Source organism: Falco punctatus, assembly GCF_963210335.1.
Source record: "Falco punctatus genome assembly, chromosome: 5".
Lineage (NCBI taxonomy): Eukaryota > Metazoa > Chordata > Aves > Falconiformes > Falconidae > Falco > Falco punctatus.
Window position 1 is genome coordinate 718,126 of NC_137584.1, and position 24,134 is coordinate 742,259.

The window sequence follows — 24,134 nt, forward strand, 5'->3', positions numbered from 1 at the left end:
CTGGGTTTTTTTCTATGGATTAGAAATAAAGTATACCACTAAGACCACCAAAAAGGCAACGATATTTCAAAGAAAAATGCCCTCGTTACTCACTATTATGGCAGTAACACTACAGGGTCTCTTAATTATTAGTGAAGATGAGAGAACAGAAACCTCTCTAAGATAGAATGTTGGGGTAGCACAGCTGGCTGTGGTAACTACAGGAGTTGTCCTCTAGAAGCGAATGACTGCAGAGACTGTGGAACTTACTCGAAATAAAATGCTGGTAAGATTAGTTACTTCTCTGAATTTGAGAAGGTGTATGTTTTAGATCCTCTTCTCACCATACAGACTGCACTGTCAAATGGAAGAGCTGTAGGGTAAGTTCACGTTGCTTACAATACTGATTACAGCAGAAGGTGAAATTTTAATTCCTTTTTTCAAACGTCCTGTAGAGTCCTCAACTTCTGTGCTATGACTTAAATTTTCTCAGGGCCAAAGCAATTCACCTTTCTACTTCCCCTGAACTACTAACAGCATTAAAAAACAAAAAATCCTTAAAGTTATGACTATGCAGAATTATAGGCAGGGATGGGATTGGTTGGTTTGTTTTTTAATGTTTAAGATATGAAAATTAACGTGCATAAAAACAAGGCTGGGAGTTGGACACCTCAGGTTTTCCATCCTAAAATGGTTTGTAATAATAACTTCAAATATTGGCAGGTTGTCACTTGCTACTGAACTGCTGAGGGAACTGCTGACGACTGAATGCAATAGCATTTTGTGTTTAGAAGCAGATCTACATATAGAGAAGGATATACTTTTAAAATAAGGAGTCACACAACATTTTCAATAGTGAGTATTCTAGCATCAGGTCAGTTTCCCTTTTTATTTTCTGACCAGTAGTGAAGTTTTGGCCTTAAGGTCACACTGCACAAACCTAAAAATCTGTACTCTACTTGGACTCTTTGAAAACACTGCAACTGTTTTAAAACTTCAGTTACACATGAAGTATAATGAACAGTGCTCAGGGCAGTTATCCCAATTCTATTAGAATACCTGCAGTTTAACTATTCTAAAGAAACTACCCAACACAGTTATTTGGAAAAGAATAATTTTATTTGCCCTATCATCAATAGTTTAAACAGTCATAAACTACATCATACAAAAATCTTGGTATGTGTAATAAGCACTTAGGTTTTCTTCATATACCTTCACCAAAAAACACAGCCCAAAGTAAACACTGAACAAATATTATGTCTCCTGTTCATGTTGTAGTCTTTACATATAATTTAAACCAAGCAATTGATATACATGGCTATTTGGAGGTGAATGTCCATTTACACAAGAAAACAGGAGTGAGCTGGCTGTATTCTGGAAGTGGAATGCACGTAGTTTGAATGCTAAAACCAACAAACCATCCTGAAGCCTTGATGGGGCAACAGTTGGGGCAGTCATTTTTTCTCTGGAAGTTCATGTTTTACCCAGTCCTGAAAGCCACCAGCATACTGCTGAACTCTGAAAATATGCAGAAGATACAATGTCAAGAAGGACTCTTCCTGAAAAAGATGCCTAAGAGGACATGGCAATAAACCCAAACCAACACAAGAGAAAAAAAAACATGAAGAAATTCACTGCAATCAAATACACTTGCACCTAGGTTCGATGAGCTAGATTGACATTACTTGCACTCTAATACTGCCTGCTTCCATGCAGTGTGTTCTGCAAGCCTTTTTTTCCAAATTACACTGTGCTGGAGATCAAGCATCAAGCAAGTAGTAGCAGCCAGATCAATAAAACCCATTGCCACTTCTTTTTTTTTTTTAAAAAAAAATGGACTCGGTGTGGCGGGAGATTTGCATGTTATTATGTCCAATACTTGAGATGTCATCAAATAAAGGCAGCGCACTGATCTTTACTTCCTTGCAAACCTACACACTCTATAGATCTGACATAAGCCTGCATAAAACTGGAAAACAAAAACCCACCGTGCAACACAATACTGGCTGCTTCAATTAGGCAGCATAAAAACCAGGTAATGGAAGATATTTTACACTTATTAAACCCACGTATTTATAAAAAAAGAATGTGGTTCCATACTTTTGACTAGAATTGGCATGGATATTCCAGTTAATGAATTGCAGTTCAGTGAAAACATGTACAAACAACCAATTTTTAAAATCTTCTGCAGTCTTCAGGCTAGCAAGGCACCTCTCCTGGCACATGTGTAACAATTATGCCAACTAAACGCTGCTTTTGCTTTCACTCTGTCAATCTCATTGTCTTCTTAGCCACTGCCTTCATTGCTTTACTATGGGCAAACAATCCAACATTTTACTTAAAGTGAAGGTGTACTTTGTCAACAGGGAACTGCACAGATAGAACTGCAATTTAACAAAGGGTGTGGTTTCATCAACTATTTAATCTAAGATTGCACTTCTACCAAAGCAAGCAGTTCTCCACTTTTCCAGTCATCCTCTGTCTCAGGACTAGTGCTTATGAAGCTGTATAAAGAAACAACATCTTGGGGAGGGACCCCTAAGAAGCAGAAGGACCCTTCAGTGGCAGCACAGTCCTGCAGCAGATTGCATCATCTGCGGCACACATGCAGAGCTGCTGAAGGGTTGTTTCACAGGGCAATACACCTCACTTTGCTGAACACCCAATGGTGTCTTTCAATGTTCAGCGGAGACAAGAGGCAGTGTCTAATTCAAATACCAGTTTAGTTCATATCCCACACTTACAATTTTACCCTTGCCTGCAAGAAGCCAAGTATAAGTTCTGCTTCATGGGGGGAGGCTGCACTAATCCCATCCTTAACACACACATATCATACCTGCTGAAACCCAAGGACGTGGCAAAACCAAGTGCTTGTTTACTTCTTGTTCCTGCCAAACAGGAGAAAACCACAAGGTCTGTCTTGGATGGCATTTTTTGATTGTACTGCTCCTTGAACTCCGCTGGGTCCATTTGTAGAGCTTCCACTAATTCACCCACTGGGAAATATAAGGGGTGGTGGGGGAAAGGAGGTCTTGTTTATTCTCCATCCACAGACAAGCTTACACCGTAAGGCTTCTAGTTCCTCTGGAGGAAAAGGTTAGCCTCGCAACACAGCAGCAGCGGCCTAGCAAAGCTCCTCCTTGCTCAGTCATGGCCACCTACCCACAGACTTGACCGCCAAGCCAAGGGAACACCCAACGCCTCCGTGTAGCAGGTTCATAACTTACGCGGTATGTTGATGGATGCTGGGATTTTTCCGGATCTGTCGATCTCCCACCTCTCCCGCACGTCGATGTGGAGGACGCCGGTCTTCTTCAAGTCTTTGAGCTCTTGGTAGGAAAGGCCGGGCGCCCCGCCGGTGCAGAGGCCGCGGCTGGTGGCACCCGCCGCGCCCGGACCGGACCAGGAGGCGCAGCCCGTGAGCCCGGCGCAGGCCCCCGCTGTCCCCGCCCCTCGGGGAAGGCCATGGCCCCCTACGAGGTTTAGCACCTTCACACGGTGACTACCCCGGGCGCCGGCAAACCTCACCCCGCCGCCCGCCCTCGGAGAGGCCCAGCCGCCCGCTCCGCTCCCCGCCTCACCGGGCGCCGCCGCCCGCCACCAGCCGCTCGCCGCCCGTAGGGCCCGCGCCGCCCGCCGCCAGCACCGGCCTCCGGCCCCCATCACCCGCCTCCGAAGATGGCGGCCGCCCCCGCCGGCGGGGGAGGAGACGGCGCCCCGGGCGGCACCGCCTTCTTCTCAGCGGCGGGGGCGCGGAGGCCTTCAACCGGCGCTGGCCCGGCCCGTGGCTGGGAGAGCGCCAGCGGCGTGGCCGGGGTGGGTTAAAAGCAATACATTTTCCGGTTTGTTTTCCTTGCGAATCCCTCCGATTTCTGACAATTTATGACTCGATGTTGATAAAATCTCTGCACAGACACAGCCGAAGAGCTTAAGGCCGGGCACCGCCAGTGAGCCCCTGGGCTCAGGGCAGGCCTGGCTTTGGCCAGAGCCGCATGGAGCCAAGCGGCCCGGGCCCACCAGCCACGGGCGAGCCGCTTCATGAGGCAGCCCCCGGTGCGGGTGTCAGTACAGCCAGCAACTGCCACTGCCCTGGCACGGTCATTTCACAACTCAGCCAAGCTGTTAAGAAGCCTTGAAGTACCAACTGCTGGGAGGTTTGATCAGGGATAACTAATTTTGATACCATATCCATGCAACGCAACTAAAAAAACCCCAACCTTCAGTGTTACACCTGAGGAGAAAAGGTGATTTTAGCACTGGCCTGCATCGTTTTCACCCTTGCCATTCATTGCTCTCTTACAGCCATAGGAGCTGTGGTCCAAGGGCAGTACCAGCATCCCCAGTTTGGGTATGCTTTGGTTTTGAAAGCCGTCAGTCTTCCAGCACCAGGGACTGACAGCCGTGTTTCAAGTGGAGAAATGAGGGCTCAATGCATTTTAAATCATTCTGTATTTACTATATACCTTTGTAGATACATTGCCTTGCAGCAGTTCCAGTCTTTAATGGCAGACATGCTGGATCTTTTCTCTTCATAAAAGATGCATTTTGATGAGTATGTTGTTGAATCTTTACTAATGAAGGTTTTCCTTCTCAAAACGAGAACAAAATATTTCTTGGTACTGTAAAGTGTGACAAATTGAACTTGGCACATATAACTGGTTCACTAGCTGCCCTTCTGCCAGCCTCTCCATATGGCCCCCTTGACAGGCATTTGCAAATTCTCTTTGAAGCAGTAAATCTATATATGAGTCAAAAGTTTTATGTGATTGCATTTTCAACAAGGTTTGGGTAGAATAGACTACTTCTAGAAATTCTCTTTACTACAGATAAAATAACAACCACAGTCTCCATTTATTGCATATATCACTATAAGGTGCATAAAGTGTGTGATGTGGAGTGTCAGGACACTTGCATAAAATGTATATTCACATAATGTTGCATTTTTATAAGTTATTTTACGGCTTTAATTTGAGCCTGGATCATACATACACACACATAAAGGGAGAACACACTAGCTTGCTTGCGGAAATAGGAATGGTGAAGTCAGAGGAGATCAAGTTAGGCAAACTCCCCCAACCGGTGAAAGGGGGGAAAGCAGCACGTTTCAATTCTCTTGCCTTCATGGCCTGTCATCTAGCAGTCACTCAACCTTTCCTCAGCAGCTTTCTTAATTTCACCTCTTGGGACTCTCTCTCCATTTCTGCACAGCCTCCCTCGCTCATCGCCAGCGGCACGATTAACCCTTACACATTCTTTATCCTCATCTCACATTTCACTGAAGCCTTTTTTGATTGAAGAAATGGTTCTCAGACCTAGTTTTTCATCAGGTCTTACTGCCTTTCTGATATTTTTGTTACCACATCTTCTTTTCCTATCATCTACCTCCCCTCCCAACTTTTCAGCCTTCCTACAGTACTTTTAATCATGCTCGAACACTTGCTTTTGGCTGTCCCTCTCTGCTTTCTCTTTTCTTCCTTTCATGCCTCTGATTGCTGATGCTCTTTGTGTTTCTTTCTTCTCTGCCATTGACCCTTCATTGTCTCTAATTACCAAACCCCAAACATGATTCTATCTCAGCTTCGGCTTTCTTTGGCTCTGCTTTTGCCTTGTTGAGTGCTTCTGGAGGAAAACTGGGGACCTGGCTGATTCCTGTGACATATCTGTTTTCCTAACATGCAACTCTAATTTATATCCCATTTTTCTCAATGTGATGGGAAACTATGCATAAAGCCTGCTGTCCTTATTCTCTGCACAGAAGTCAAACCATTTCCTTTGGGAAAAATTTTGTCACATCTTTCCTACCTCCCTTGCTTGCCTTCCCCTTCTGCCAGTGCCCTGATGTTCTACCTTTTCCACATATTTCTAGTCTCCTCTCCTGTGCTAAATTAGCATATTTCCCTTCATGTTCACTTTTCCCTCCTTCTCTTTAACCTTTTAGTTACTACTCCTGCCGTGCAATAATTCTCTAATCTCTCCTGTGCAGAGGAGGAAGGACCCACCTCTTAATCCAGTTTGTTTCAGGCTGCTGTCCCATACTCTTTCACCCCTTCACATACAGACCCCACAAACATGGTGTTCACAGCCTGTGTCTGGGCTCCTCTGTTACACAGTCTGCAGCCTGCCTGCCGATCTTTGTGCTCAGTTGTCACCACTGTCACTGAAGTGCCTAAAGAATTCTTCCTACCTAAATCAAATCCTGCTTAATCTGACAACCTCTTTCAACAATACCCTTCCTGACATCTTGCCTTTGCTTGGTCCAATGACTTCTACATGCTTCTCTAACCATTCTTTCAGTGTGCTTGTCAGCAGATCCACTACAGGTTCTCCATCCTTGGTTTTTGAGGGGCAACACAGCAAACATCTCCTTTTTGCTCTATGGTTTACCACTGGTTAAGCTTATTCCAATAAAACCATCTCTCAATCCTTAATTCAGATTTGCCTTCTGTCCAAATAAAGCCTCCCTTGCTGTTTAGCCACATGTTGAGTTTAATCTCCATCCCAGTTTCCACTAGCTCCTCGTCCCTTTCACACTGGACCCCCTCTACTCTGCCAGTCCCTCGGCTGGGACAAGCACCTTTGGCTCAGACCTCCCTCCAGTCACTCCCCAGTGGCTGCCCTGAAACCCCAGGCAGGGCCCAGACCCCTGTGCACAGCCTCTAGGTACGACCATCCGCACCCCTGCGCACAGGCGAGCCTGCTGGCCTGCTCCCCTCGCCCACAAACCTACTGTGGTGTCCCCAGGTCTTCCAGCCAAACTCTGATGCGGAGGTGTCCCCGTCACGTCCCCCTCCCTCCGCACCCCCTGCCCTTCTCTGCACTGGGTCCCCAGGGCGCCCCGCAGGCGGACCCGCCGCCACCTGTCGCCCCTCGGCGGGCCACAGCAAGCTCCCGCCCCGCCGCCCTTCCTACCGGGAAGACGCATTCCATCCCCGACCCGGCACCACCCCCCGGTCCCACCCGCCCTCCACGCTACCTGCCCCCGGCCGCCCCCCCCCTTGCCAGCTCCTACGGCGCCGGGGACAGCCCGCCCGCCGCCCCGGGGCCTGCGGGGAGCCGTCCGGGCTGAGGCTGAGGCTGGGGCGGGGAGCGGCGCGGCGGGGCCGGGGGCGGGCCGCGCCGGGCGGAGCGGAGCGGAGCGGGACTGGCTAAGGCCCAGCTTCCTCTGCCGCTTCCTGCCGCCGCGCTCGCCTGCCTGCCGCCGGCCGCGCCGTGAGTGCGGGGCGCTCGGGGCGGGGAGGGGGGAGGCCGCCGGCATAGCCCGCGGGGCGCCGTGTCCGCGGCGGGCTCCCCCTGCGGAGCCCGGGGGGCCGTGGAGCCTCGGTGCCGACGCGCGGCGGCCGAGGCCGGCGTGCCGGGCCGTGCCGGGCCGATCTGCCCCGCCATGACGGGGGCCGGGCCCGCGGCCTGTGGAGCCGCGTCCTGGGGAGCGCAGCGCAGGTGCAGCCGGGCGGGGCGCGGGGAGGGGGCGCGACACTTGTGCCCGGCGGGGGTGTGTGTGTTTCTGCCTCGCCGTGTCCCCGGGCCGGGAGGGCCGCCCCCGCTGCTTCCCGGCGCTCCTCCCGCGACGTTCCGCACCGGTGGCCGAGCGCAGCCCGCGGGGACGCGGAGTGGGTAGGTGCCGGCCGGCCGCTTTCGGTCTAAAATAGGTTGGCCCTACCGTAACACGAGGGCAGCAGCACCGGGCTCTCGCCGTGACCCGCAGTTTCTCTGTCTATTAAGTCAGAGAGGGTCGGTAGCGTCGCCTTTGGTGGGGTTTAAACATAAGCTCTGATCACTTTGCATTAGGCAAGTTAGCAGGTGAACGCTGTTATGAAACGGTCTTGCCGCTCTGTGTCATGAGGCTGGCGTGGTTATTTTTGCCCCGCTCTGACAGTGTGGCATATGCTGGCCTGGTGATGCCACTGCCGGCCTGCTGCCACTGCTGCGTGGCTGCGTGAAGGCAGGCTGTGGGCTCCCCGCGCCAAGTGTTGCAGCAGGCGGTTAGTGTGGCTGCAGCGCTGGCACTCTGCTACCTGAACTTTTGTTTTCTGTGAATGCAGGCTGGTATTCCTGGTGGTTAGGCGACAGCCTGGTGACAGTCCTCTTGATTAATCAGAGAGGTGGTATCTTAGACCCCTGTCTGCAACTCTGCGTATTGTATTTGAGTTAATGTTTTGATTCTCTGATTCCTGGATGTCGTTCCACCTTTTGCTGTTGATGGTATTTTGCTTTAGGACTTCATCCAGCTCTCGCTATAGGTATGTTGCTACTTGTGCAGTTAAACAGAATACGCAAGACAGCAAATTGAACACAGATACCGAAGAGTAAAGTAAGACATCAAGAACATAGAAGCAGATGGCAATAACTCCAGGTGGCGCATTGTATTCTTGTTGGTCATCTTTAGCTACAAGTATTTCCCAATTCCATTAAATAATCCTCTCATACTAGCATATATAGCAAGGTTGTGTTTAAAGGATTCTTTCCACTCTCATTTTCTAGCTTTTCAAATGGAAGCATAGTAGTGGCACAAACGTGTGCCAGATTGTTAGCAGAGTATTCCTTTGTGAAATCGCTCTGCAGTTTGCTACGGTTGTAAATATTTTGTCAGATGTCTTCATGAAATACTGAAGAACTGGTGCTCTGTAGTTTTGTTTCTGCGACGTTCACAGAAATGCAGCTAGTGTCTCATGGGTTCTGCTGTAAGCATCAATCGTAGATCAAGGACAAGTTGTTCCACTTTAGATGTGTCACCAAAGCAAACTGGGGCAGTCTGTATGGAGGAAGAAAATGGAATGAAATGTTTTGTTCTGGGTGGCAAGACTTTGACTTTCAGAGAGCTCAGACTAGTCTTCTGTAGCCCTTGATGGTTTCATTTGTTTTGCCCCATTAATTAGCTGACTCCCACAACACCCTTCCAGAGGAGATGGGATGTTAAGCGCAGCCGTTGCCTTCCTTCATCTGTACCAACTTGGCCCTTTAGGCAGGGATGCAAGGTGAGTCTTAGCTTAACGTATTATCTTGTGTGGGCCTGCTGTCTCACATGCTGTGCTGCAACCACAGTTCCTTTTTTTTTTTTTTAGATTTGACACAATCAGTATTTCTCTGAAGTTCATCCTTTGCTCATGTTGCCCTTTATGTGGTCTTACAACAACTGGACCACTTTTTTCCAAGTTTTTGTCCACATGGTTATCCTGCCAAGATACTGTGAGTTCACTGGTTATTCTCCAGCTGTTCCAGTTGTTACACCCTCAGATTTTCTGTGGCGATGGCACTGTTGCATTGGGGTTCATATCATGTGAGTGCATAGTCTGTCAGCTCTGCCATCTGACTGCGTTTTCACTTGTGGGCCAACATCATTAGTTACAAGCCACAGCTCTTTTTATGGTGCTTATGTGTTTGGCTTTTTGAAGCATGAATTTGTAAGAAAATCCATGTTAATCTTTCCCTCTTGGTCTATTCATATTATTTTTAATTATGTTTAAGGTGGGATAGAGAACATAAGCAAAAGTTGTTTGCTGTATGAGGTTGGGTATTGATGGGTATCCCTGATATTTTCCGTAAGACCTTTGCTGTAAGATATTAGCAAAAATATGTCATCAAAATGCTGTTCCTTTTACCCACTCAGTCCTTCAATTTACTTTAGTCATGAGCCCAGTTACAGGGTCTTTTCATTCTTGTTTCTGGACACATCTGGTTTCTGTTCATCCTTAGAAGTAATTTTTCTGTGGCAAATGGGTTTCAGTAGGAAATCTGAAAACATGAATGCTGACAGGCCATATTTAGCATGGGTGGCTGGATGGAAGTATTAATTAAAGTGAGAAATGCTATGGGATTTTTACTGTCACTTGAAAAGTTGTATCTAGTGGTCTGAGGGCTCCGTCTCATCTTTGCGCAGAAAGTACATCAGTGTCTCACCCTTTTAGGACTGTAATACAATGTCAAGATTGGCGTTTGAGCTCCAGTGACGGTGTAGGATGTGTGATGTGCCTTTGGGCTAGGAAATCTTGGAGATGACACTTTCAGAATTTCAGATGACATTTTCCAGGGGAAGAAGTGTTGCTGCCACTACCAGTCAGCAGTTCTGGTCCTTTTACTGCTCTAGCAGGCAGCATGGGCTTGTTTGCCGCAAAGGTTTCGGTGGCTGTCAAGAGTGCTGAGCCTCCTGGCCCTCTGATGGGTGACACTGCCCGGTTGCTACACTGTGATGGATGCAGTTCTTGCTCTGATTGGGTGACATTTGATCTAGCGGCAAGCCAGCCAAAATGCCACAGGTAACGCTCGAAACAGACATCCAAAATATATTGTCGCAGCTTATATCAAAACACGTAGCAATTCTGCAGAGGATCTGGCATTACTGACCTGTGCAAGACTCTTCTTTCTGTACTCTTACAGTTTCATGGAAGCTCATAAAGACCCTTCATGGATGTGCTAATGGAGCATCTTGGCCTTTGCATTTAATCTGCACATCAGTGCTGTTCCTCAGCCCCTTGCTTTGGTGCTAGGCTGCTGTTGACAGCTGGACAGTTTTGTTAAATTAGTTGAAAGTGATAATTTTTCACTGTATTTAGTGCATGCTGTGACTTTTCAGTGTGATGCAGGGCTTTTTTTGCATTAGCAACATAAAATGGTATCATTTTAACTTGAACATAGGACTACAAGTGGCGAGACAGCTGGAATTTAGAGTACCTCAGATGAATTGAGGGACTGAGGTTAATGTATTTGCCCCAGCTTCTTTGAATTCAGGTTCTCACTGATAAATAATTAACAATATTATTTTCACAGTTAATGGGAGGTCCTACTGGGAGAGTCTTACCTGTATCCAAAATAGTGCCTGGAGACTACCTGTAGATTCACTTGACTATATTTCATGAGGTAAGGATGCTTACATGAGCTGGTGGTTATTACACCAATTTTTTCTTGTTTGCATTCTAGCAAAGCAACTGTAATCCTCCTAGTTAATCAAGAATCAGGAAAAATGTTGTGATAAGTATTATCACAGATAAGAACAAATCCGTGGCATTTGCCTGAAAGAGCTGGCACCCTAGTTACAAGAGAAGGGCAAAAGTGGGTCTTGACAGATGGATACAGTGATGTGGTAGTAGCACAGCGGGTTATTTCTCTAATGTACTGATGATCTGGTTTGGGTTTCTAATAAGCATTGTAGCGAAGGCATCATGGGAAAACTCACTAAGGTGGCACATTTCAAAATTTAGCAGGTGAGCTGTACACATTGTAGGAGGAAGGACTGAGCTTCTAAGGAAGGAGTGCAAGATGATAAGATGGGGATAGGTTTTGGGGAGTCTAGACAGTGAAGATATAGCTTGCTTCTCCACCTCTCTTGCATAAAAATGCTGTGAAGAGGAATGACCTCTTTGGGTTTTTTTGTTTGTTTGGGTTTTTTTTGTGTGATGTGTTCCCCCCCAAAGAAAAGTGAATTCTAGTTCACACTAGCCTTGTATCTTTTATTGGTCGTAGCTCTATGGAGTTCCAGTAAAAAAGAAATTTTTTAAAAATACCAATTATGTATTTTGGGAACTACACCCAGCTATTTTTAGTTTCTAAATATATACTTTATGAAGAGGGTGCATTTCTAAATATAGAAATATTAATGCTGTTAAATATAGACTATTTCAGGTATACCTTACATTTAAAATAGTCTAGGCATAACTTAGATTTAACTTAACAAATTTAGTGTTTTGATTTCTGGCATTTTGTCAAATTTGAAGCTTTTAAAATTAGGTAGGCAGATCATTCTGCTGCTTTTGAAGTGATTTGTTCTTTCTAGAAAGATTGAAGTGAGCAGTTATGAGGAGCTGTTGATCTTAATCAGCTTTTTGTAGGTAAACTGGCATTAGGAGTCTTAAGAAGCGAAAAAGTAAATAGAATAACAAGTGATGATGATTACACTTCAAACTCTTGTATGCTGAGGTCAGAGAATCTGAACATGTTTTGCAAGGACTAGTTCTTATTTTTGTATGAAATGATTGTTTAAAAAGAAGAGATTTAGCTCCTTATATTTTTATTTTTATCCCCATGAAACTGTGTAATTTCTACTTGAAGATTTTTACTGTGTGCCAAATGGAGATCAGGGTGGAGCTAACATACCTACTGAACTCAGCTTTTTCTACCACAAAAATCAGGTTTTTTTTGTCAGATTCATTAGTCAAGTATTTGCACTGTGACTTGATTTTGTGTCTACAAAATGAAAAATTTCCCATTTAATTTGGTTTTCCATCACAAAAAGAAACTTCCAAGCAAGGATTCATGGAGACTGCTTTCTGCATAGGGAAAGAGAGAGCGTCACTCTGCAGTTGATGGCTGTAGTGACAAATTACTCACTGAACACATTCAAAGATTAGGAGAATGGGTTGGAAAGAGGCAAACCATGGGAATATTGCCATGGTTTTTAATCTCAAGTGTATCGAGTTCATTTTGTGCAAATAGTTTGTTTCTCCTCTGCCTGCATGTTCTGAATGGCTTGTGCCCTATGGTCAACAGGAAGGTTCCTATTGATTTTCTCTCTTGCTTTTTTCTTAGCTGTATTTCATTCTTTCTTGGGTCTGTGTTTCTTCAGGGTTTTCATTCCAGTAAAATCTCAATCTTTTATTTCCCATAAACTGAAATATTTCTGAGAAGTAATTTCTGAAGCACCTTAGATTTCTTCCTTGTTTATCTCAATTAAATATAATGATCCAATTCCTGGCATAAATGTTTCGATTTGAAATGTTGATCATGTTTTAAACTGTTATATGAGATCTTTTATTTGTAGTGTTTTCTGTCTCTGAATATATGGGAAAAATGCAGATAGTACTGCATATATACTGTGCTACTTGCATTGTAGATGCATACAGAGTAGCTCATTGCTCTTACTCTTTGATCCCACTTACATGCTTTTCAAAATCAGGCACAAACCCTGGCTGGTTAGGTCCTTGATACGCTGAGGCTTTTCCAAGAGCTCACAGGTCAGTAAACATTGTCTGATGGATGCCTGTCTGTGTGTGTTCATGAGAACTGATCAATCTAATGGTCCATGTTACCTTTTGTTTTGCCTGCTCTTACTGAAATAAGACTCAAAAGTCTCTGTGTTGCTTGGTGGGTTCCCAAACCTGCAGTGTGAATGCCCGCTTCTCATCCCAGTCTTCATTTCAAATGCCATGTCAGTTATGTTGGGCTAGAAACACCATTTTTCGGTTGTTGCGGGTACCAGATGACACTGTCTTTTCCACGTGTCCTGAAGGACCTGAGAGAGTGGATTCAGTGGTGGGCTCTGTGTGCCCCGATCTGGATTGTATCACCTGGCCACAGGATTTCACAGGTGGTAAAGACTTGCTTGTATTTCAGCTGGTCAGGCCCATAATTGTTCTTCCATGAAGTTACCCAAGATCTTAAAATGTACTGATACAAACGTGACTTCCATTGGGGTGAAATCTGTGGTTTGGACAGTCTTACATAATCTGTCCAAAGAGATAAAAATTCTTGTGCTGAAATGAACTCGTAGATTGTTTATGTCAATGTTGAATAACCTAAACACAACTACGTTCCTTTAGGGAGGATGTTTTTGCTGTCTTTGCTATTGACTCTTTACATAATTTAGTTAAAAATCATGGGTTTTCTAACAGAAGATGTATCAGCCTTACTATTTGATGAATGTCTCGATGAATCTTGTGCTCAGTTAAGTGGCGCTGTGACAAGCAGTGATAGGTAGTTTCACATGAAGCTTGGGTATATATGATAAGGTGCCAAGGCAGAAATGCACAGTTGAAGTTGTTTGGGTCTGAAGCACCTTGTCATGTTCTAGGGATGCCATAATGCATGGATGTTGATGTCAAGGCGTGCTAACATTTGTTGAATATAAATAGTCAAGAGCTGAAATATTCAGATCTTACTGTATGAACATGACTTTGAACCTACAAAATCAGCAAAGCTGAATTCAGTGGCATTCACTTACATGTCTGAACATTTGAAGCTTTATACCCTTAAGTGCAGGAAATTTTGAAATCTGTGACTTAAGAACATAATGTTATTTAATATAGTGTAACCTGATTGCTATGTAAATGTGCCATTCTGAAAAAAATGGAAGTGCATTTTGAAAGGTTGAGGAGATACGAAGCCATTGATGCAATGAAGCCATTGATGCAATGAAGCAGAGTAAAGGTTTCTTTCATACTATGTAGAAGTTTGACTTGTCCAAAGTAAATCTGTAATTGATACGTTCATGCAGAAAACTTCCAGCACTAACAGTGTGTGTGGCAGATGTAGAGATGTCTGTCCAGATCTGTAGGAACCTGGAACTGGAGTTCGGAGATATGGATTACCTGCTTCACTTCAGTGAAGGCTGTTCAGATACCAGTGATGGTGGTGCTCCAGTATTGATATTGACGACTGTTCTGCTGATCGGCTTAATGGATAAGAAAGGAGAGGGAATACAGAGTTCAATATACAGGTCAATTCCCATGTCTCTCAGAGCTTCAGTAACACAAAGGTCTAAATGCATATGCAGAGAAGATTTAAAAACTTAGACAAACCGTCTAAACTTTGGCAAACTTATCTCTTTGATCTGCAGCAAGAATGTATCTTTTGCTGTTCTGAAATGTTGGACATTTTAGAGGTTTCCTATACATAAATGTGGATTCACAGTTGAAAACATCTGGTACTGGTAGCTCAGGCAACATTATTAAGCTGTTTGTGGTACACAACAAGATGTTATTTTTTTTTCCTGAACAGAGTAGCTCACAGGGTTGCAATGTATGAATATTTGACTATCTTACATTCACGTGCTTCGCATGTGAAAACATTTTCTTTTTAATCAAGCACATTGTTAAAAGACAACCTGTAAACTAAACCTCAAAAGCTCTTTGTGTGATGCACAGCTATACTCCTTCAGTGAATTTGCATTTGGATGAAATCTCTGAGGATTTTTTTTTTTAAAGTTTAGTGGCAAATATTTATCCTTTGATTCTGTTCCTCATAGGACTCCTTGATTAGTGACCCACATTTCCTATGAGAAACTTCATCCTTATGGATTCTCTGATGTTTAATAGAAGGGTCAGCTTGCATGCCAGTCTGTCCTCACTCATAAGAGAGGGCACTTTCATGAGATCATGAGATTTGGAAGACTTATTTTATTGAAGTGTTTTGAAATTGCTCAAAAGCTTTTGGGGAATGTGCAAGGGTAAATGGTGACTAAAACCTTTCATAAGGGAGATATGTTAAGGAGGAAAAGCTTTTATTTTGATGAAGTTTTTCTGGTAAGGTATGGCTGGAGCTCTGGAGTAGTTTACAAAGAAAATCTCAATATCTCAAATATTTAACACCCCTACGTGGAAGTGTGTGTCCCCTGTAGCTACAGATATACTACATATTATGAATTGTAACTAATTGATGTTGCAGCATTCCTAAGAGTTTATGCCTGACACATTCATGTTCCTTGTTACACAGGAACTGACATTAGTCAAAGCCTAAAACTGTGTTGGTGAGATTTGAATGTGTAATTTGATCTTGTGCTTTTAAGGGTTCAAACTGACTACATTTGATGAAGCATTTAGACAATAAAGCAACATCTGTTTCTCTTTCCTAGTGAGTAACAGATGCGGGTGAAAGATCCATCAAGAGCCAACCCCGAGAAACCAAAGCGAAGCAAAAGGCCTAACAGGCCACAGGATGAGGACTCTTCAGACGATATTTCAGGTAAATACTTTAGGCGATGTCTAGCCCTGAGGTTGAGGGCTAACGACTTCCTTGATGACTGATGAAAACCACAAATCAGTGGTACCATGAAATACTTTCCTTGTTTGAATTTGTAACAGAAATATCCCCAGTCAAGTGTTTATGACATGATTGGTTGTCACACTATGTGACTGCCCTGAAGGGCTGGGGAGTTGGTTGATCTTCGATGACAACCTCTTCAGAGCAGGAGAATGGTCCTTGCCTGTGTGTGGAAGGTCAAACATGTAGCAGGAGGCTGCTTGGCTGAGTGGGAAGCTTCCAGCTGAGCTCAGAGGCAAAACGAAATGGCAGAGGGTGGGTGCAGGTTTGGGCTGCTCTTGCAGGGCCCCTGAGTGTGCAAGGATGGGATAAAGTAAGCCAGCCTCAGTTAGAACTGAATCTGATGAGGGGTGTGAAGAGTAAGATGGGCTTGTATGGATATTGTGACAGTAAAATGAAGGCTAAGCTAAGTGCAGACCTGCTGCTTGAGGTGGCAGGGGACCTAGGGACACAGGACAGGGGAAAAGGCTGAGGAACTCAATCCTTTGCCTCTGCTTTCACATGTAAGCCCTGCACTCGGTCCTCCCTGGTCCCTGAGCCTAATGGCAGACTGGGGGTTTTAAGCATTGTCCAGAGTAGAAGACTGAGAGCTGATAAGCAAGTAGCATGTGCACAAGTCCATAGGACCAGATGGGATGCATCTGAAGATACTAAGTGAGCTAGGTGATGTCATTGTGAGACTACACTCTGTCATCTTCATGACAACAAATGGAGGAGAGCAATTGATACGCTGGAGGCTAGGTCTGCTATTCAGAGTGACCTAGACGGGCTGGAGGAGTGAGCTGGCAGGAGCTTCTCAAGAGTTCAGTAATGGCAAGTGGAGAGTTTGGTATCTGGGCCAAAATAACTGTGTGCAATTACAGGGTGGGAATCAATGGCTTGAAAGCAGCTTTGCAGAAAAGGTCCTGGTGGTCCTAGTGCACATGCTGAATAAAAGCAAGCAGTGTGGCTTGTGCCTACTGTATGCTGGACTGCATTAACTAGTGCACAGGGTGAGGTACGTGATTCTTTCCGTCTTTTCAGCACTTGTGAGGCTTCATCTGGAGTACTGTGTCCAGTTGTGGGCTCCCTGTTGCAAGAAAGACATTGACTTGTCGGAGTGAGTCCAACAGCAGGTCACCCCCTCCATGTTGTTAAGGAGATTGAGAACATGATGCATGAAGAGGGGCTGAAGGGAATGGATTTTCTTTAGTCAAAGGAGTGAGAGTATGGTTTCCTTCTTTGACTGCCCGATAGGTGGTTATAGAGAAGGCAGAGCCAGACTCTTCCAGGAGGTCCACAATGAAAGGACTAAAGGCAACAGACAAAAGTTAGGGCAAGGAAAATTTGGCTAAGTGTGAGGAAATTTACTTTATTTTCACCCTGAGCATGGTCAGACAGAAAGCTGATTATCTAGTGAGTTGGTGAAACCTCTGTCCTTGGAGATACTCAACACTCAGCTGAACAAAGCCATCCCATCAGCAACCAGAACTAAATTTGTATTTGGCCCTGTTTTGAATGAGAATTTGGACAAGATTGCCTTCAGAGGTTCCTTCAAACATAGGTTATTCTGTGCTATTATAGTGGAATTTATGTGAAAAATACGACAAAGAAGAAAGCTCATTGATATTCGTGTTCAGAATGGGCAGTTGTAGTGGGGGTGCATGGGTATTTGAAAATCTTTATGGATTGAAAAGGAGATCAGCTGCCTGTAATGTTATAGGCAAAAATAGACTTATGTAGTATTTTACTGTGACAAAAAAAACAAACCAAAAAACCAAGGAAATTAATTTTGTAAAAAAGTAATCTTTGTACTTTTGTACAAAGTAGTTTATCTGTTTTTAAGAAGTGGTGTTTATTGACTTGAAAAGGATTTTCATTATAGAAAGACTGAAATAGATCCTTCATAAAATTCAGTATATAGGGAGCAGCTAGCTGATTTTTTGTATTTTAGTTCTTTGCTATTTTTTCCTATTGCTGAATTCATTGAGACTCTGCTCTTTTAGTGTACAGGTGCTCCCTTTCATGGGTATTATTTTTAATGTATGAAAGTGAGTATGTGTTGTTTTCTCTAGGTTTAACCTGCCAGCATGTGAGCCAAGCAGTGGATGTGCACCATGTGAAGAGAGCGGTAGCTCAGAGTGTCTGGTCAATATGCGCAGAATGTCTGAAGGAGAGGCGGATGAGTGATGGTGAGCCCGTGGCACCTTCAGACATATGGTTGTGTCTCAAATGTGGCTCTCAGGTGAGCATATACTGTACATTTGCAGTGGTGGATCAGCCCTGATTTTCTAAAAGATATCACTGGTGTGCATCCTTCTCTGTTTGGTATCCCATTACCTTCAGTGAACAGTGTGACAGAGTGCTTAGTTGTGAGTTTATGCTTCAGCTTCTTCATTGGAGTGGGATGTGGCTTTACATCTCATTTTCGGTTAGCTTTATGTGTGATGGTGTGGTTTGGCATCTCAAGTAGCAAGTGAAGGTCCTGCCTTTTCTCTGTTCATCGGCATGCTCTTACCACTTACAGAGAATTGGCTTCAGGAACTGTGTGGTTGCAAATGCATCCATTCACCTGGCTCATCTGGCAGAGGATTCTGCAAATGCAAATTAATGAAAAAACAAATAAGTATATTGCAGAATGAACTTGTACTGTGGACGCTCAATTGCTAGATTTGATTGAAACCAGGGAGAAAGGACTGGCCTGGAGTGAGAGTGCTGCTTTTTGTGGCAGCTAGCCATTAGATTGGATCAGTCGTGATGTCAAATTGTGGCCTCAGAGTTTAAGAGGACACAGGTCCTGACCCCAAGGGCTTGCACAGGTTTCTACCCTGTGAGTGAAGTAAAGCCTGATACAGAAAAAATCAAGTTACAGGCAGTGTTACACTTTATTCAGCTAGTAGTTGCCTAAACAAAGCATTTCACAATTTTGTTAGACTTTCAGTAGGTTTTAGTGTAGTAAGGACAGAAGCAAACCCCTACAAGTGTTATCTGAACAGATTTAATTTTGGAAAAAACCATGCTATTCGCAGGCTTCAGAAGATAGTTAAATAGATCTGAGGAGGACTCTCATGTCTTGTCTCTGAAAATTTATAGATAAGGAGAGCTTTTAAAACAAGTTAACTCTGTGTGCTTTTTCACGTTTTTGCTGTTAATAGCCTCCAAAGCTCATGCCTCATTTAGAGGCCAGTCCTGAATCTTCTGAGTCCCACTGTGTAGATACTGAAAAAATTGCAAATACTTTCTCTTGAAGTTGGTGTGCATAAATGGTGTTGTTCTGAGTAGCTTTTTAGTACAAAACAATTTATGTACCTTTTGTGTTTGCTGTCTGGAATGCATTTGGAAGTCTGGAGCAGTGGGTGTTGCCTGTGCTGTCCTTTCCTTGATATTTTGTGGACCAAATATTCTACATATTCATTTCATTCACATCTTTTTAGAGAATTCTAACTTCTGTGAAAGGTATCAATAGAAAATTATGCCAATTCAATACTTATTCAAAAGCTAGGAATTGTTTCTGTTAAGTTAAACCAATAATTTTCTATACTTTTAACTGATTTTTTCCAAGTAGAAAAGATGAGATTTTGGTTTTGTGTTGTCATGGATTTTCCTTTATTAGTAAAAAGAAAATTTGTTCATTAAAAAAAAAAAAGTTATTTGATATCTTTGTCACACTGGATTATAAAGAATATTAAACCCTCTCAATCCTTGAGAATGCTAAATGAGTATTTAGGGCAATATAGCTTTATGTCTGATTTTGAAAAGTGAATCTTTTGTAGTTTATTTACTAATAATACACTCTTTTCATGCTTCCCTTTTTTCCCCTTTATGTTGATGTGTCTGTTTTTAGGGATGTAGTAAAAACTCAGAAGGCCAACATTCTCTGAAACACTTCCAGACAGCACGCACAGAACCTCATTGCATTGTTATCAACCTCAGCACATGGATCATATGGTAAGACTGAGTGCGCAGGTGTTTGTGTATGCTTGTATATAAGGACTAGTCATATCTTAAAGCAGTGTCCTCTCATGATAAAGAATGATTCTGAGAGATAAAATGAATACTGTATAGAGAGGAAGGGCAGGCTTTTTGGAGAGAAAATTACTTTGTCCTTAGGACTCTCATAGGGGTCACAGATCAGTACTAGGCTAGAAGTTTGAGTCCATTGTGCTCTGTGGAGAGCTGGCTGGAGCTTGTCCTTCCTGCTTGTTTCTGTATGATTATTTGCAGGACTATAGACTGAGATTTTTTAAGTCTCTAAGTATCACAGTGAATTGAGACTGATTTATCGAAGAGCATATATGAGATGAGATAATTCAATTTTATTCCTCTTTTTAGTATGAAAAATTGAAACCTTGAGCTTAAGTAATTTGTACAAGGTTGTTTGAGAGGTTTGTTAGAGCTGGGAGGTGCATCCAGATATCCTGAATTCTAGTTCATTTCTTCTTTTGTTTAGGTGTTATGAATGTGATGAAGAGCTGTCAACACATTGCAACAAAAAGGTTTTGGCTCAGATAGTTGACTTTCTTCAAAAACATGGTTCCAGGGCTGAACCAAGTAAGTTTACACAAATAGTTTTATCTGGAGACATCTGTAATGTACTGTCTAAAAACAAACATTTCAGGTTTTGAGTCATGTTAAACATAAAATTGAAAAATTATGTATGGTGTGAGTATAATGCAATTTGTAATTGCACAATTTCTTGGGCAAGTAATGTCTATCAAAACATAATGTCATTTCTTTTCTATAGTATGATTACATTTTAAAAATATTTTGGGCATTGTAGGACAGTTTCTTCAAATTTTGTCTTTAATGAAGAAAGTTTATTTTACAGAAGACGTTACCTTACATAAGATGCCATAGAAATTAATGCACAAAAGCTATATAGAAGCATAAGTAAATTGGATTTTCCTCAAATGGATGTGTCACACTTTACATTTTTCTGATTTAAATTTGTTTTCCACAGTAGTGAGATTTAAGTGGATTTTCTAGTTCTCTGTTGTTGGATGTAATGCTTTCTGTTAATTTATGTTACTGGGTTTTAATTGGTAGTATGCACATTTCTATTAATAGAAAATATTATTAAGTTATTTTCTTATGTTAGGAGCCTACTATATCTTCTCAATGTATGTAATAGTAGATAGAACTTGGTACTTGTGGCCCTCAGCTGTCTACTCGTGATAATGTTGATATTATTCATCCTTGCTGTAACACACTCGGCAGCATTTCTGGCTTGTGACTTAGAGAGTGCATTGGATTCCAGATTTTCTTGACAAAACACAGTTTAGGGTAAACTTCTAGAACAATTGGTTGCAGTTTTTAGCAGAGATAATCAACTACTTAGAGGTAAGTATGGAGAAGCATTGCCTTACTTGAATTAGACTCGGTATTCCTCAAGCTGCATGTGCATAAATTGGTTTTAAGAGGTGTTAAATATTTTTTGAGGGGAAAAAAATGAAGGGTCGCTCAGAAAGACAAGTTGTATGTTAAACTATTTAATTGTAATAAATTGGTAAATTGCTTCTTTTTGCTTAGAGTAATGAAAATACAGTATGTCATTCATTTCACTTTTGTTCACAGCTCACATTTATGTGTAGTAAATGGGTGTTGCAGCTTGCTTGTAGATGAAAATGCTGTAGTGTTTGTTTCAGTTAATTTAATGGAAACAATTTCATTCTGTTTGTGTATTGCTGGATAAGACTTTGCTATGACTCTGTGCTTCATAGTTTAGATTCTTAATTTAAACATTTAAATTAATTTAAATTTTAAAATATAGACATTTAAAAATATCTAGTTTTCAGAGTATAGCACTTACAAGTTTTCTGTGAAATATCTTAAATTAAGCAACTGAAATTCCAAACTAACTCAGGAAAAGTAAGCTTAAATTAGGCGCAGGATTTTTTAAAAATCAGATGTTTATAGCAGAGCAGGGCAGAATACACTGCTGCTGTATATGTTTTTGTGTTTCATTTTGATTCTCTGTTTTGAAAATGCATGTATGTCCTTTTAGTATTCACCTGATAAAGACTGGAAACTCTCTTCTATAACTGGAAACAAAATTGTACTGTTGAGGGCATGAACATTTTTTCCTCCCCCTCCCCCTTTTTTTTTTCCTATTTTGTTTAAACCTGTTTTCCCTTCAGTTTCTGAAAACAGGTGTTGAAATGAAAAACTAGCTAGCTTCAGTTTGTGGTTGCACATTTTGTGGCAGCAGTGCACTGATTTGGCCCTGCTTGCTTTGGTGCCCTGGAAAAGGAGGTTCATGGCAGTGATGTAAAAGGTGGTTGGGTGCCAGCGGTGATGTCAGGTGAGCAGTGTTGTGGGCAGTGTGAGGGTCCTCCTGCAAAGCGGTGGGACGTGCAGGACAGTTTTACATTGATGACAGACTGAGGAGTCTGCTTTCCCAGCGTCTGGGACCGCGTGTTACCAGTCTGCGTGGTTATGCTTCCTCCTTCAAGTTCATGCATGTGCTTGGTTTTGAGTGTGTGGACAGTTGCGCTAGTGTCCTTCAAAGCTAGAGAAGTCATGCACAAGCCTTGCAGGGTGGCCGCCTCGGCAGCGAGAGGTCTGAGCGTACGGAGGTTGCTTCTGCAGGGCAGTCGTGTCTCCTGCTCCTTGCTGGGCAAGGGCTGAGGCTCATGTGCAAGCTTCACGCAAAAAGTGTGTGCATGTTCTTCTGGTAATGTTTTAAAGGTGGAAGTCTGTGACCCTGTTCATGTGGCAGAGTATGGCTGCGCTGAGTGGTTTGGCTGCCGTTCTTTGAGAGCTCTGGGAACGTTGGCCCAAAGATAATTTATTGGGTTTTCTTAAGTGGCAAGGAAAAAAGGAAAAAGCTGTGGCATGCTCTGTTGCTTTGGGCCAGGCTTCTCGCTGGAAGAGGCTGGGAAACAGCTGTGTATTGATAAATAAGTGGTGTGAGAGGGAGTTCCCAACCAGAGTTGGCATTCTTCTTTCACTTTGATAAATGTAACTGCAGTGTCTTTTCTGTTTTATGTCAAATACTTGGGCTCACACACTTGCTGCTTCCCCTAAAGGAATGTAACTTAAGTAGGATTTTTTTCTTTTCTTTAAATTAGACTGCCTTTAAGGTTTTTAAAGTTTTTTAAAAAATAAAAAATAAAATCAAAATGTAATTCATGCTGTTGTCCAGAACACAAAGGACACGAAGTGTAACAGTGAAAATCATCTCTACTATTGATAACTTAGGTTTTGAGTTTTTTTTAAATACAGCATTTTATTTCATGTTACAATGATATTTTCAATGTAACTGTCATCCTTTAAGTTATTAGTTGGTTTCGAATTTTTAAAAATGATTTAGTATATTCAGTATATGCTTATTTTATTTATATGCATATATAAATATTATATATAATAAGTATAAATAAATATATACATATAATATTTATATTTTAAATATAAAATAATTTTAAATAAACGAAAATAACTTGTGAGAAACAATTAGTGTAAAACTGACAATTAATACTTTGTATTTCTCACTTAAAAAATTTGTCTTGTGCTTTTTTCCCTTTGCTTTTCTGTTTCTTTCTAAAAAAGCAGCCAAAGTGAAGACGCTTAGTTTTCATATCAGAATGTGGCACTGTAGCAACAATTCATCCTATGTCTGGATCTCTTTCTATTGTAATAACTGGTTGGCATTGTGCATCATTAAAATTCAAATAGCATTGTGTAGAAATTTCTGCAGAAATGCATTATGAACGTGGATATAAGTTAGCGGATGAGGGCTGCTAGGGTTTTTTAAGTTCTTGAAAGTGCAGGAGTCATTTAAAGATAAAATAATCAGTTTAAACATGGAAGGGAGGGTTATATAGATTTCCTAATTAATGCATCTTGGAAAATAAACAAAAGCAAAATGCTTGTCATTTGGTACTAATGTGGTGGAATAGTGTGGCAGCAGGATCCCTGCTTTTCACTCGGTCTCTTATAAAGATTCAAGTTCACTTCAGCTGTAAAAATGTGCAAATTACATTACTACTACATGACTGACTTTTGTAATTACATTAAGCGATTGAGATAAATCCCAGTGCTGGGTTCCCAAAAGAATGCTTGCAGCTGTGTGATTTTCGCATCGGATCCTATGGTTTGTTGTACCCAGCAATGCCTGCTTTTTTTTTTTTTTTCCTTCTTTTCCTTTTTTTTTTTTTTAAGAGGCGTCTGTTTGGTTAAGAGGTCATGTTGGGCACAAGATGGAAGAATAAAGCAAGATTGCTTTCTAGGGTATACCACCCAGAAATTTGCTTTGTGAAAAAGGTTAGCAGGCCATGATGATTTTCACAGAAAGGCAGGTGCAGTATTGTCTGTGTGGCACACTTGTGAACTTCACATGGACATAATGCACATGTAGTACACAGAAACCATGCTGAGACATTGCGATCTGCATGTCTGCTCATTTTCTGGAGAAAATAAATTGTTTTGCAGTC

At 42.5% G+C, this 24,134-nt stretch overlaps 2 protein-coding genes across 14 annotated transcripts in view; one reads left to right on the top strand and one right to left on the bottom strand.

Annotated features, from left to right (window-relative positions):
- Window positions 1-1,076: 1,076 nt before the first annotated feature.
- TSTD1 (thiosulfate sulfurtransferase like domain containing 1) lies at window positions 1,077-6,854 on the bottom strand. Of its 2 annotated transcripts, none has more exons than XM_080388038.1 (3): window positions 3,207-6,854; window positions 2,816-2,867; window positions 1,077-1,497 (listed from the first exon to the last, which is right to left on the bottom strand). In XM_080388038.1, exons 1-3 carry the CDS (start codon window positions 3,640-3,642, stop codon window positions 1,434-1,436), a joined length of 552 nt encoding a protein of 183 aa, XP_080244164.1. In that variant the 5' UTR covers window positions 3,643-6,854; the 3' UTR covers window positions 1,077-1,433. The 2 variants fall into 2 exon arrangements, with proteins under 2 accessions (XP_080244164.1, XP_080244163.1); XM_080388037.1 differs by having other exon boundaries at window positions 2,816-2,975; window positions 3,207-4,785.
- Window positions 6,855-7,002: 148 nt separating this feature from the next.
- The window catches only part of USP45 (ubiquitin specific peptidase 45), a 60,663-nt gene continuing 43,531 nt past the window's right edge, over window positions 7,003-24,134 (top strand). For 3 of the 12 annotated variants that reach the window (XR_013928198.1, XR_013928199.1, XM_080388021.1), the window contains exons 1-7: window positions 7,609-9,253; window positions 10,741-10,830; window positions 12,863-12,920; window positions 15,536-15,645; window positions 17,778-17,947; window positions 19,547-19,650; window positions 20,153-20,253. Coding sequence is in view for 10 of the 12 variants with exons in the window: in XM_080388021.1 (XP_080244147.1) it covers window positions 15,546-15,645; window positions 17,778-17,947; window positions 19,547-19,650; window positions 20,153-20,253 (475 nt within the window). In the remaining 2 variants the exon portion in view is untranslated. Of the gene's footprint in view, window positions 7,189-7,607; window positions 9,254-9,324; window positions 10,230-10,740; window positions 10,831-12,862; window positions 12,921-15,535; window positions 15,646-17,777; window positions 17,948-19,546; window positions 19,651-20,152; window positions 20,254-24,134 lie in introns of those variants that run through there. The other 9 variants (XM_080388019.1, XM_080388028.1, XM_080388024.1 and 6 more) reach the window with 8 other exon arrangements.

What these genes read in the sequence shown, in the direction of transcription:
- TSTD1 (XM_080388037.1), bottom strand. Translation starts at nt 3,642, where the DNA reads ATGGGGGCCGGAGGCCGGTGCTGGCGGCGGGCGGCGCGGGCCCTACGG. An exon ending in AGCATCCATCAACATACCGC is followed by an intron (nt 2,976 to 3,206) that starts GTAAGTTATGAA and finishes TATATTTCCCAG; the next exon opens with TGGGTGAATTAGTGGAAGCT. An exon ending in ACGTCCTTGGGTTTCAGCAG is followed by an intron (nt 1,498 to 2,815) that starts GTATGATATGTG and finishes GCATATTTTCAG; the next exon opens with AGTTCAGCAGTATGCTGGTG.